The 15178-nt window shown below is 37.1% G+C and overlaps 1 protein-coding gene across 2 annotated transcripts in view; it reads right to left on the bottom strand.

The window, feature by feature from the left end:
* Nucleotides 1-15178, bottom strand: part of SHANK2 (SH3 and multiple ankyrin repeat domains 2) — a 319794-nt gene that overhangs the window by 125808 nt on the left and 178808 nt on the right. For both annotated transcript variants that reach the window (XM_072864803.1, XM_072864804.1), the window contains 2 exons: nucleotides 14370-14452; nucleotides 12633-12757 (listed from right to left, as the gene is read on the bottom strand). In XM_072864803.1, the coding sequence (XP_072720904.1) occupies nucleotides 12633-12757; nucleotides 14370-14452 (208 nt within the window). The remainder of the gene's footprint in view (nucleotides 1-12632; nucleotides 12758-14369; nucleotides 14453-15178) is intronic.

Below are 15178 nucleotides of genomic sequence, written 5' to 3'. Positions count from 1 at the left end.
GGACAGAAATGCCAGACAACTGTCAAACCAGCCAATACGAGAAATTAGCCAATAATACTAACAGACTCAACAAGTATGTCCGAAAAAAGTAAAGCCTATTACTGAGCCATTGCTCAGTGTCAACTCAAAATATGAACACAGTTCAGCATTAGGTTAAGTACTATATATATTGTTCCCTATTGCCAGAGCCCAACAAAACCAAGATTTAACAAAAGACAATCACGAGATTTCAATAAAATGTTGAGAACCAGATATCTAAGTATTATTTCCTTACTTTAGAGATTTATAACAAAAATATTTAAAGATGAAAATTAGAAGTTTTCTTTTTAAATTAGTATTATTTTTATAAGATAATGACAGAAGAAATCTGGGGATTTAAAAATAATGAAGAAATCATGAACACTGGCAGTACAAAAATGCAAGAATTAGAAGTTTAAAAGCTGGCAGCAGTGGAAATGACCAGAAAGTGATTCATGGCAACCAAATACACCTGTTTAAAAAGCCGGTACTTTCCCAAAGTGTGAAAAATAGTCCCACTTAGGGTATTGGAGAAGTGTGTAAGATCCAAACTGTATTCATCATTTTGGAAAGAATATTCTGGCTGTATTCTTTTCCTTTGAGCTATAGGCCAGACATTAAACAAAGCTGCTCCTGCATGTTAACTTAATCTACGTACCTTAAACAGTAATCTAAGCAATACAGCGATGAAGCAAACTGACTATGAGATGCATCTGCTCTGTATTTTAGTGAAAAAAAAATAATAAAAAAGTCAACCCCCAAACCCTACCCTGTGTTAGCAAATGTTTGAACAACCTAAATCTCAGTGACCCTGGGTAGTCCAACTGCAGTTACACACCTTTCCTACGTAAGACCGTATTAACTTAGGAAGTGACTGCTAAAGAGAAAAGTTTACTACCTCTCTTTTCCAATCACAATTTTCCAAAGCAGAGCCATGTGTGATTACGCATCACGCTGGTTGAATGACAGCACAAATTTCCTTCACCTGCTTATATATCAGCTGTTTAAACTCAGGCTGGCTTCTACAACAGTTTCAACTCAAGTGTATAACCTTTTACTGTGAGCAAGTGAGCAAAAACCACCCTCCGATTCCGTTCTGCTGACTGAGCCACAGAAGTGGTAACCCTGCAAGTGGGTTCACCTTAGTTCTAGTATCTTCCTTCATCTAGTTTTACATACTTCTCTCCTGTAAATAAACAGAATTTTCTAAAACGTGGATTTGCACAATCATGCCAATTTGAAAGTCAATACTTAGAATGGGATCATGCATCTACCAAAAACTGTCGTCATGTCACTGATCTGGTGTTTATTATGAGTAACGGTGTTGAAAACTCTCTGGGTGGATAATTGCCTAGCAGCATCATTTTTGCATATAAGATCATCACTAAAAAAAAATAAAAAAAATTAAACAACATTTACACCTCACTACATCAAAAGGTCTTTAGAAAAAAAATTAAAAAATTTAAATTGGATTAATGACGTTGATTTGTACAGTAAAAGCAGCAAAACAGAGTATATAAAACTACTTAAAATATCAAATAGATTTTAATAAACAGAGGCAAGCTGATGTTTAAATACTAACCTAGCAATTAGATATGAGTTAGTATGCAAATGAAGGAGGAATTTCACTTATTAAAAATCCCTCTGTAATGTTAGAAAGCCGACAATATTCCTGTTTGCAAAAGGTATTCTTGATGAGCTTTACAGCAGTGTAACTTATTGTACCAGTTCACATTCTTTATGTTCCAAACCCTTCCTGTTTTCTACTGCTAAACACAAGAACTTATCAACTACATGACCCCTTCAGAGATGGAAAAATCTATCTAAACAGCCTTTCTATTCCAGTAACAGTCAACATTAACATTAATACATCCTAATCTATACGAAATGAATCTAGCTTTCATTTCAATCTCCCTTGAAGAAGGAGGAAAAAAAAGTCAGTGCCGAAATTACAAGATTTAACGTAGCTAGACTAGGTGCATTTGAATAGTTCATAGAGGATCCAGCCACCACAAGTAGCCGTCAGAGTATTTACCCATCACGGGAAAGTTTTGAATCCCATGTTTCCACTTCCAGTAAACCAGCTGAAACATGAACACTTGGATAAGGCAATTAAAATTAACATAGAAAGCTGGAACTCTGCCTCACAGAACTCTGAAATGCTGCAAATTATCCCAACTACTTTGTAAGGATATCATGGTGCAGGTCTTAAAATGGCAGCAGTAGCCCATTTTGCATTATTGGCTACCAGGCGAGACACGGGCAGTTTCCTTAACTTCAGAGCTGCCAAAGAGGAGCATCTTGTCTCAATACTGAGGTTCTAACACCTTTACAGGTGGAACAAGACTTATCTAGAGAAAACTACCTCGATCAATACGCTACGTAAGCACAACAGAACACAGCAGTACACCTTCGGGAGACCCAACGGGACAAGTTCAAGCACCCAGAGCTGGGCCCACACTGTAAGAAAGAAGCAAAAGGACTAAAGGACTGAACAGCACTTCTGAAGAGGTTTGCATGGGATAGGGAGAAGAAATGGAAAAAAAAATGCAGAAAAATGAGACTTAGGGATGAATAATCCTAGTCTCCGATTCTTGGACAATAGGTGCCTACATAATTTCCAACTCTGAAAAACAACCAATGTGTTAGGTGTACACTTGATTTCTATTAAAATATCTCAAACAAATTCTAAAAATGCACAGTGAATTATGGGAAACAAATACCTACTCACAGACAAAACACATTTTAAATTCAATTCCCAGTCTGTATGGTTTTTGTAAAAGCCAGCTCCATAATAGGCACAGTCAATAAAGCATATTTAGCCATAAAAATCTAACAAGCAACTTTAAGAAAATGCTTGCAATAAATGTTTTGCTGGTCATTTAAAAACAGTTCTCTCTTTAATTTAGCAGTTAAAGTGAGTCATAATAACCCTCAGTATAAACAAATATACCAAATGCACTGTTAACAACTTACAAGTCTGTCAACAATGACTACTTCCTCACACAAATCTATCTAGTGCTGAAAAGCCAAGCCACAGGTTGATTCCATTAAAAGCAACCGCAGTTGTTCGAAGCCTGTTAGAACAATTCTAAAAGAAAGAATTGCAATAAAAATACTAGAGAGATTTATATTGTGAATTAAAAAAAGAAAAAGGATTCTTTGATTTTGCAGCTTATATTTCTTGAAAAGAAAATACAACATGGTTAACGCAGGACTTTGGTATCTGCCTCGTAGACCTGCTTTGGGAATACAAAGCATGAGCTTCACCCATTTCCTCACCTATGTTAGCGTGCAGGCTGGCATCAAACATATGCAGGGTTACAACATCTTGTTATAGGACATCAGTGCAAGTCCAAGCCGAGTCTTTATAAAAAGGCTTTTCTGCCATCTTTAAAGCCAAAGTCTTTAGCAACTATTAAACTAGTAGATCATGGGTATTTAATGGTGAAGTTTATCTCTGCAATGACTTACTCTGCCCAGGATTGTCATGATTGCCTCTTAACTCTCTTCTTTATTCCAGTGAGTATGTAAACAACTATGATATTTGTCCAGAATCAACCCTTTTTCTTCCAGGTTGTAAATAAACTCTTCCACGACTTCTTTTTTATGTACATACATGCTTTTAAATTTTCTCTTCATCAGCAAACAAAGATACATTTAGCTACCTACTTTTATCTTATCACCCTCTTTACCCATTCTTGAAAAACTCCATTAAACCTTTCATGTATTTGCTAGGACAATTTTCAGTGCTCTGATCAGCAAAGCCTTCAGAGACCTTCAAGTCCAACCACATCCAGCACCCCATAACAGAAACGTTGCCGCTTGCCATGAAGACTATCAGGAGTTCCTATTTTGAAAACCGACAGGCAAAACTCTCACCACGGAGAAATAATGTTTTTGTAATAAGTGAAAACTTTGTACCACGAGATGAGGAGAACTAGAAATCCAACTCCCCAAATTATTGCCAGAATATATGAAGCAAAAATGAAGCAGTAAAGATAAAAGATTATTATTCTCTATTGTTATATACAAGTCTCTGAAAAGATTCATATCAGTGTTACAACAGGATATAAAATGTTATTTCTAATCTGATTGATTTAAACTACATTTCAATTTCCTTGTTAGATAAATTTGCTAAGTCCCCCAGTCGCAAGCCGTAGGAAATACTTTGAATGTAGGAGAAGACAACAAGGCAGGGATTGCTTGGAAAGCCATCTGCTGTCATTACCTTCTCTCTCACTGGTCTCCTGCGTAGTTGTACAAGAACTTCAGAGGAGCACAGCAGCTCTCTGAGAGGGATGGCCACCCGTTTACTGTGATCAAGCTTAGCATACCTCCACACTGAACGTTCCCATCTATTAAAATCAGCAAGCTTTTCAGGAGATCATTTGTCAAACTATGTTGCCTTGTGTGTCCTGGTTTTGATCCCTTCTATTTTCTACTATAGAAGATAGACCCCTATACTGTTTGGACATACCCTAATGTTGTGTAAGGACCCGAATCACACTGAGAGGTAGGTTAGAAGTTTATGATTTTTTCTTATATCTACAACCATAGCAGGATGAGAAAAGGAATAGGGAAGGAAACCTTCTCCTGCTTTTTAAACTAATTAGTGGACTAAATCTGAACCCACTTTTCTATAGAGGACACATACTAGAAATTGAATGCAAAAGAAATAATAATTAAAGGAACGCAGAGCTTCTGCTAGATCAGATTCAGAAGTTCAGAATTTCCCTAAATCAAGAGTGTTTCTGCAGTTCTTAGCACCCACACAAAAGCAGTGAGGAGCCTGTTCTGTATACCAACATGAAGTGATTTATCTAACCCCTCTGAAACATCCAAAACAGTTTAGGAATGCCGTTCCACAGTATAGGTTAAAAGATTATGATTTTCAGGAAAACCTACCAAGAAAACTAAATAAATAGAATACATGTCAAGTTCTAGAGTTTTCATTTGCTTTTTCAGATTCAGGGATAATAGCAAAGATGTATTTGCATAGTTTGAGACCACAAATGAAGCTATTTCTTCAGAAAACTGGAAATTTTGGGTGGGGAGGAGGAAGGGGTAGGAAGAGAGGGTAAGGTTACTGCTCACGAAGCATGTGATTATCAGATGTCAGGCAACTTCCTTTTAACCTCTGGACAGACTCGTGGTTCATGAAACACAACTAGCAGGTGAATTTAGCTTTTCAGCATCACACAAATTGATTGTCAGTCTTAGAATAAGAAAAAGAAAACTGGCAATAAATAAATATAAAACCCATGTACACACACATGCAACTCCACGTTATAGTATTTCTCCTGCTTCTACGATGCTTACACCTCCCGAAAAAAGGAAAAAGAAAAAAAAAATAAAAATCCAGGTATTAGATTAGTTCTACTGCGGCACTCAACAATAGGCATTTGTCAGTTAATTCTCCACCATTTAAAACAACTCATCTGTTTTCCTTCACCTGTAATTTTGCAGGTTTGTAGCAACATCCCACAATTAAAAGAAATTGTATTTTCTCCCCTAAAATACCAGGCACAAGTACTGTTTTTCATATAGCTCCATTCCGGCAACCAGGTTTCCATAGTATCAAGAGACTAAAAAAAGCCAACAGGCTTCAGAGAAATTAATTTTAATATAATGTCTTCTGGAAATCTCCAAACTATACCTTAAAAACAGCATTTATTTATATGGTGTTATTAGTCTTAATACCTAACCGCAACACCTAAGAGCTAGAAATGGAAGAGTTGTATTATTCTTGTATTATTTGAACAGAGGATAGACAGACGTCTGCAAGAGTGAAGACTATCCATAGCTGTGCTTTATGTGAAACACTGGATGGCCAAGATGGCTAGATGCCACTGGATGGCTTCTAGGTGGCCAAGAACTGGCTATCTATAATAAGCAGCTTATCTTTAAACAAATTTGCTATTTTTAGAGGATTTTGTAGTAGGCAGTCAGGGAAGTACTGGTTTTCATATTCACAAGAAGTCAAAAAGCTCCCTATGGATAGCTCCACACTCCACACACAGTCCCATGAGCTTCGGCAGAATCCCTCAGAACAGAAATGTTAGCAAACGTCTCTTAAAAATACTGTGACATCTAGGTCAAAATGCCTTAAAACTGATAATGGAGAACCGAATGGACACAGAGCTAATTCTGACTGTTGCTGCCATTATCACCAAAATTCCTTCCAAATCCTCCTCTCAAAGAAGCATAAAAATCAGTTCTCAGTATCAAATTGGTACTTGTTACATTGCTGGGAAATCGGATAAATACCGCTATTTTCTCTTGCACCTTGGGATTACAAGCCCAGTATGCACCTCATGTAGAATCAAGGCTAAAGGCAAACATTTCCCAGTTTTGCTCACAGCCTGGTTTTGTATGTCTGACAACAGCAAAGTGATTTCATTTTTGTCTGCTTTTCAGTCTTATTTTAAAGCATATTATTTGCTTAGGTGTGAATAACTGAGCTCTTGTAAGAACCAAATTCTTTTTTGTCTGCCCATTTCCATCTATGCCGAAAAGGTAATAGTCTTATTAATGTATTTTTAGAATTAAACAAGGTTCGTCCACCTTTTTTATGATCACACTGAGCACATTCGGAATACCATCACTTCCTACGGGTTAGAGGCTGCATTTAAACAGATATAAAGAACAATCCAAAATAGTTATCATTTTTCTACAGCGCTTTTGTGCAGATCCAAAGCGCTTTGAAGGAACAGTAATTTTATTCAGCTGCCATCACCCACTAAAAACATAAATCAAGAAAAAAAAACCCCAAACCCTCACTCACTGAGTTTAAGAGGAAAGAAAGCAAAATACTTTTCCATCAAGTGAAAAATTAATCCGCTCGGTCAGAGGTTGCACAGATACACCAGACTGTTCAACACTTGTACCACAGCTGCTCTTTTTCCAAGACCCCCTTGTCCCACTTCTCCAGTACATCTGTAGTTACCCTTAAGCAGAAGAATTTCAAAATCAAAACAGGAAGAAAGTTTCCTTTGGACTCTGACAACTTTCATTTTACGAAGTGTCGGGAGTACACTTGTGCTTAATAGACATCATATTCAGATGTCACCAAGAGGATTATGACTAACTGGTAAACAGAAATTACCTTTTTCCTCTAACGGTTGGTTGAATCAAACTATGTGCCAATTAAATACACAGATTTAAAAATACTGGTGTCCAGTCTAGATGTGCAAGGTCTGCTGTACCTCAGACTGGCAGGTTAGTGAGAGCCCTGCTACCCTTACAATAACCATGTACATACATACGCACACACACACACAAACTTTCAGTATAGATTACATACACATATATATATGTGTGTGCTGAAACATTGCAGTACTGTTGGAGTTTTGGTAAATAGCTCATCATTAAAAAGATGCAAGAATATTCTTTGTACAGTTGAACCCAAAACTAGATGCTCTCTAGGAACAGAACAGCTCAGAGTGCGCTGCAAAGAGCCTGGCCATTCTCCTGCATAACCCGCAGAAGGGGAGGCTCACCGCATGGACAGGAGGAGCAGCCAAGCTGGCAACAAAAAACCCCTAATGCAAGGCAGAGAACTAGGGTGGACCTTACTCTTCTGCTCCACCAAAAGGCCCTGAGTGTGAGAGGTAAAGACGGCATACCAAAATGTAAGAATGTTGTTTTTAATTTCTTCCTCCTACACACAATATTAGGGAGGCTTTTACTGCATTGAGCTGGCGTCCACACGTTTGGGAGGATATGAACAAACTTTCAGAAAACAACTGCAAAAAATTGCAATGTGATAATCCATGCTATTACAAAGACACTAACAAAGCTTCAGTTTATTTCCAAGAGAGAAAAAATATCATGGTCCCCATGTAGCTGCCTGGAAAAAAAAAATTAGATTTATATCTGGTGGCAGAAGCTAGCGAGGTTCACACTAGGAATAAGAGAAAACTTGGCCACAGGGTAATTAATGAAGATTACCTAAGGATGGGAAGGTTTCTCTATTGCTGAAAGGATTTAAATCATTAACAGATGGCTTTGTAAAACCCTAATTCATCCAGCCATTGAATACAAATGTAAGACATAACATTGCTATGCTTGCCAAAAATATTCATAATGACTATAGTCTAAGTTACAACAACAAAGTTAAAAGCTTGCTTTCCAGATCAGTTTTGAAGTGTGTATGAAGTGTTTACTGGAAGAAAACAAAAATCTAACCTATTGCTAAATATGAATCTAAAGTTACTTGTGTGTGTACATGTGTATTTTAAAAAAAAAAATATTCCAGATATTTTAAATGCCTCCCTAAATGCTTATTGCTACTTCCTACATACAGTCAGAGGACAGATACCTTTATCTAATACAATGATAAAATAATGCTGTCTGTAATAAAATGATGCCTATTTTCCAGCTATCACTACTTAAAGTTTGTACTAGTAAATTCTGTAGGCTCTTGAGGACAAAGAAATACAGGCAGTTCTACTACAGACTACCTTGCATGTTTTAGTACAAGTACCAACTGAACTGTTCTGCAGCAAAATGATGAGATTTCTTCTATTACCATCTCTGGTTTTGATCCTCAAATCAGACCTTGAATTTTGCCTTTTTTTTTTCCTTTTCTTTTCTTTTCTAATGGATAATACACTGGTTTTATCTAGTTTACATTTTAACTGGAATGTAAATAAGCAGCCATCCTATTCTCAAGACAATAGCATTTCAATTTATCTGGAAAAATAAGTGATTTTATGGCACAATAATGCAAACTGCGATGCCTCATTTAGAGAACAAATGCATTATTCTGGCAAAGTACTGCAGAAGTAGTTGCACTTTCTAAGTATTGATATTAAAACATTATTGCTTGATATGAGATATGCTCTGTGGCAGATGAAAAATCCCCACACATCACATCATGTAACACCTGCAAAACAATAACAAATAGTCAATAATCCACGGGGTTTTAATTTAGTAAGATAGTCTGTATCCTGCTATACTAAAAAACCCCCCAAAACTATTCTGAGTTAAAAAACCTCTTCCACTGTAATGGATCTCTGTATTTAAAGATGGTTATACTTGTATATGTCATCGAAGCAAACCTCAAAAGAAAACACAACTCCAACTTAAAGAATTCTTTAAGTCAAGTTGTAAGGCAGCACTCTGACTGGTAGTATTCAGTGGTTCCTCTATTTATGCTTAGTTTGACTACTACACTAAACAAAGGTAAGGAAGGCTTAGGTACATAAAGAGTATTCATAAATAAGAGATGTAGAGTCAGAGCTAAATACACGTCTTTCTTCCAAATATATCAAGTAACAAATCAAATCAGCTTACAGATTGATTTTTTCTGATCACGTAGGTGTACTATGGAAACTAAGGCACTCTGACAATTAACAGTGACCTACAACGGCTTTAGAATTGGTGTATACATTAATGATGGTTGTAGTTTTTTAAATCCCCTTATAATGGAAACCGTAATTTTTAGGTTGGATAGCACGTGCACTAATACGTTGCTTTACTTTTATCTGTCTTTTTCACTGGGCAGATACCAAGATTCAAGAAAACATCAACCAAAAATGTGAAAAATAGCAAATAGGGCAAGCTATACAGTCTCTCTCGGTTATAACAACCAAGTCATAAACATACTCCATTTCCGATTGTTTATCAAAGCTAAGAAAAATCCCATGAATCGGCAACTGTGGAATTGCTTATGAAAATCCACATATAATGACAGCTGTCTCTAGCTAACTGTTTCAGCTCTAAAACTACTCATGCGCTTTTCCAATACATTTTATTTGTGCTCTATGCAGAAAAGCCACTACCCACATGACAATTTTTATCACAAAAAATATGACTGGATTTGAAGCAAGGAGAAAACCCATATATTTGCAGAAATCTCAAGGAAGAGTCTGTGAGCACGACTTCCACAGGCAAGTTTAACATTAATCTCTGAAGTCTCACATTAAAATTAATTGTACAGGTTGGACAAATCAGTATCATGTGGCTTTTCAGAAAAACTGCAAACTTGATAAAACCTCAATCAAATGAAACTGTGCCAACCCTGTTCCAGCTAATATCTATTCTGCTTGCCTGCTGAAGCAAGACAACACTTCTTCTGCCTTTTCTGTATAGATCTTTTATTTGTTCTGCTCAACATGCGTCATCTTCAATGTTGAACTACTTTAGTATGCTCAGTAGCTGACATTGAAGTTTTACTCCCTTCAGAAGATCCAGAGACCATAATTACACATGAAGAAATGATGCCTTCTCTTCACCTACCCTCATGATCTCTCCTGCTTCCAAGAAAAGGATATATCAGCCTGTCAAACCTGTCTTTCCATAGTGAGGAGTAAGGGAAAAGGTTCCCCTTATCTCCATGACCCCAAGCCACCGAACCTCCTCGAGCAAGAGTGAAACATCTGCTCTCCCTTGCATTTTGCCCTCTGCCAAACTGGACTCTCACTTCCCTAAAGCCTGACGCTTGACGCAAGTGTTATAAATGGGACTCATTAGGATCCTAGTTGCCCATTAACTCTTTTATTATTCATGTGACATTTATGATAAATGCATTATATTACTTACAAATGGTTGAGGTGGCACTTACACACAGCAGCATAAACTTTAGAGTCATGGGCGAAATCATTTAACAATAAGACAGACTAACTACACCAGTTACGATAACCACTCGCTGCAATGTATAGTACATTTCACTCTTCTCGGTTCAACACAAGAAATAAAGTAGCTTGGCATTCCTAGAAGTGCAGGTGGACCAGTCATTTATATTTCAACAGTAGTATCTTTTGCATCAGTGTAAATATCTTCAAGGATGGCTTTCTATAGCTAGAGAGTATTGTGCACTGCACATGCAGTTCACAGAGAAAAACCCCTGCCTTTCTCCAACATAAAAGTCTTCAACAAGAGCAAAACTGTGATTTCTCAGGATTACCATATCCTCTTAATTAAAATTCAGAACAGAATAACACCGATGAACATATATGACACAGAAATGGATTTGATTTGCATGTAACAACTGTTTCTTTCAGAATTAATTACAAATATGCTGGACTGTGTAGAGTATGGATTAATGTCCTGATTCAGCAATGTATGTGCATGTTTAACTGCTCTTCTAAGCTAAGGCTAGGAGTAAATTGTCTGGACAATTAGTGACAGTCATTCTTTCATTTGCCAGAAAACCACTAAAGCTTTGTGCAGAATCAGTTACCCAGACTTCTTGCATCCCTTCAGAGATCTTAAAAAAATCCATAGGCATAGTTATCATTCTGTAATCCTCTCCATTAAATTACACATTATTCACCATCAAATCTACCCGTGAAATCAGCCAGTACAGGCTATTCATACTTCCTATAGATTAAAAGCCTAACAATCACCTTCTAAAAATAAAGCATTGTTTAAAAAAAACACCTAACGTCAATAATCATAGTTTTGAAAGCGTCCTTGCACAGAGTACATATCAGTACAATTTTTAAGCTATTGTTTAATAGTTTGCTAAATGCTTATTCTTAAGTAAACAAACAGTAAGAAAAACGTACTTTGAAGGCACAGATAAACATGCACATCTATTTACTTTAGAAGTCTGCAAAGCCTGCTCTTTCATTGTCACAATGTGAAGAAGCAGTGCAACTATTTAAATTCAATCACCATGGGAGTTCAATGCACACAACAAATAAAAGCTGCATATTATATCCTCTCCCGAATGTAAAGGCCAGCTCTGCAGAAACAAATGTTGTAGCACCAGTAAATACTTTAACAAAGCATATGTGCCTGAAGAAGAAAAAATAAAATAAAATCAATAGATCTTGCAGACAAGGCTTGCTCGATCCAACCTGAAAGACCTATTTTCAAATACCTAGTTTCACAGAATTACAGCATTGCTTTCTTGGTCATGAAAAGGTGGTGGGGAGAAGAAGAAGAAAATCCCAAATCACGATTTTGTTGCAAACTGCCCAGTAACACTAAAAAGCAGTACCAACTATTTCAGCAAAACCTAAAATACCAACCCCAAATCCTCCAAAATACAAAATGTGAAGACATTTTTGGTATGAATGAAGACAGTGTTCAAGTATACCCTTTTTATACAGTAATTTTTATTGCGATAACATCCATTGGTTATTTTTTGTATGATTGTATTTACAGTGCACTGTTGGAAATATTTAATTTCCAGCCAAAGTAATTTGCTTTATTCTCCATGGTTTCTAAACAGCACTAGACCACTGATATTTCTGATTGCAGAAATAGGTGAACAAAAAGTCATTAATTTTGGTGACTCTGTAAAAATATTTAGAAGACCACAGAATGGATGGCCTACAATAAATATTGAAGTTAATCTAAATTTCAATTCAATAATGCAAAGAAGAATAAAAACTCCCAAATTTCTCTGATAGTGTATTCCCAAACAACAAAAAGAACAATCAGAAAATTCCCAGCCAACCTGAACATTGTTCTTTTTAACTGCTTTCCTAAATGCTGCATGAGATTTTAAAATAGATAAAGTGAAGTACATTATTGGTGTCAGTCCACTGAACTTGCTGTTCAGAAGCACCACACACTTTTTCCAAAGTAAATTCTACAAAGGGAATATCACTATTTCCCCAACAGAGCACTGAGAATCAAATTTCAGGATCTCCTACCTCGATCAAAAAGTCTCCAGTTCTCAGGCCAGCTTGCCATGCTACTCCCCCTTCATCCACAGATTCCAAGTACTGCAAAGCAGGAAAGGCTGGAGTTGGGGTGAATTCTTCAATTGGTGTGTCAGCTTTAAAAATAAATACCACATTAAAAAAAGAAAGTTAGGGAGTGCTTGCAAATACCACTTGACTAAAGGCCTATTATTGGCCATTTAAATTGATGGTTTAAAAATGGTGGGCGCTAAAAGTAAGAGGGCTCTGCCTCAAAGGATATCAAGGTGCCGGGAACAGAGTGCAATCTCTCTGCAATAGCAATCCACAGGTCTTCAATTCAGGGAGAAAAATACATGCTTCTTTACTGACACAAACCAAATCAAGCTGCGTGAGGCAGGAGCTGGATTCTGAGTATTTCAGGATATTCAGTACTAGTTCAAGTAACCCTTTTGTATGCCTAGCAATAATGCTTGTAACTCTGGAAACATCCAACTAAAAAGGAATTGTGTGCTGTAGCCAGAAGAGAGCATCCAGCAGAACTGGGGGGATGGGGGGGGTGGGAAAGGATGAAAAAGATCAAACTGAATTTTTCTTCTAGATTTAAATGTATGTTACAAAGAAGATAACGGAAGAAATCACTTTTTAGGAAAGGAGGCACAGCAGGCCTTGTAACAGCCCTCTCTCTCACTGTCACGTACACATACAAGCAGAAAAGTCCTTGGGTCTTTCACCTGAGGTGCCCTCACTGTTACAGAGAAAATGTGGGGACAATTGTTGGGCTTACACAGAGCGAGCAACCTCTGCTCGATGCACAGACGACTCATGCCAACGGGTTAGCTAAAAGGTAGGGCTACTGGCTTTCCTAGTAGAACTCCCCAGATTTTTATGTAGCTAACATTAGAAAAGCTTTTACAACACTGAAAATCTATGGTGGCACTGGTTTGGGGGTGGGGGAACCGGGAGAGCAAAAATGATGTCCCAAGAATGAAGATATGGAATAATTTTCATGCTCAAGCAAGGCAAGGGAGAACCCATGTAAAATGAGGGGGAGCAAGTGATGGGACATACCATCATATATTTTTTTTTAAATACAAAAGGAGCAAACTGGACTGAAAGTTAAAAAGCAAAGCATTAAATAGAATGCTTTTTTTAACTCTTAAGAATGCCATTATTATAGATTTTAGTCTACAGAAAAGTAACATGCAGTTTAACATATGAACAGCTTCTAAAATGAGCACACTACAGGCCATGCAACATACGTGCAGCTTCTGAAGATATAAAAAAAGATCATATTTTCATACTAAAACTGCACCAATGTCACCTTGCAGAAGATCCACACCTATTTTAAACAAAACATCACTCTCTTGTCTATTTCTATTCGTAGACCTATTTAAACAGACTGACATTTGAAATAAAGAAGCAGGTTTTATAAGGAAAGCAGGTTTCCCATAGTTAGGTAAACTGCATAACAAAACAGATTAATGACAAAATATTACATATAGCAACACAATAAAAATACAGACAAAACTTTCTCCCCCCAAAACGATTATACAGTGCTTCTCCTATGTAAAAATGCAAACTGCTTCAGACAGAAGCCACTAAAATCCGTCCGAGTTGTATAGCATACAGAGAATCCTGTTGTCTAGCAACCAAGTGCACCAAGAATAATTCCTGCTTATATTCAGAGATGTATAAATTTCTTCATGCCAGTGCACATCACGCACACACACACACAGAAGCACATACCTTTTGCCCCTCTGAGCACAAATCCAAATCCTTCATTGTCTTTTTTCTGCAGGACCACTGCCTTTTCTTCTATTATGCAGTCACTGTAGAGAGAATTCCGAGGATAGCGACCATTATTACATCCCTTCATCACCACTGTAGTAGCTGCTCCTCCAGTGTGCAGGTTCATCATCATCACAGCCCGTTAATCAAATAATATTGCAGTAACCAAGCATGGGAAAATATAGAACAAATAGTAGCGAGGGGAAGACAAAGACTAAGCTTAATGATAAAAGAGAACATGACAAAGCAACTTAAAGGGAAGAAAAAAGGCAGAGAGGAAAAAGAAAGAAGAAGAAATCATGCATGGTGGTTTGTGTTCTATATGAATGACTGAATGAACATGTGATCATGTAATCTGTGGGCTAGCTAGGACTCTAAAAGGAAAAAAAGTAAGTGAACTGAACGACAGTATCATTAATAAACTCCTCAATCGTGGATGTACCAGATGCATCTTCTAGTGAAGCCAAAATGAAACCAACCAGAAGAAAAATGAGGCAGCATTTTAAATTTAAAGATAATAAATTATGATTTTATATTAGCTAACTAAAAGGCACAAATATATTCGGAAAGCTATGCCTTGCATCAAAAGCCCTTTTTCAATCCTATTGAATGTTGCATGCTGCAAGAATCCCACATGATCATCTGACAGCCTACAATGCTAACAACGTGCAGCTGCCTTGGCGTCATCGAGCACAAATTTCCACAGCATCAAGAATCTGCATAATTGAAATAGTAACAAGGCATGCACAATCAGGAAAACAGATTTC

The sequence above is a fragment of the Ciconia boyciana genome, chromosome 6 (assembly GCF_034638445.1).
Source record: "Ciconia boyciana chromosome 6, ASM3463844v1, whole genome shotgun sequence".
NCBI lineage: Eukaryota > Metazoa > Chordata > Aves > Ciconiiformes > Ciconiidae > Ciconia > Ciconia boyciana.
This window is presented reverse-complemented; position numbering and strand designations above follow the sequence as displayed.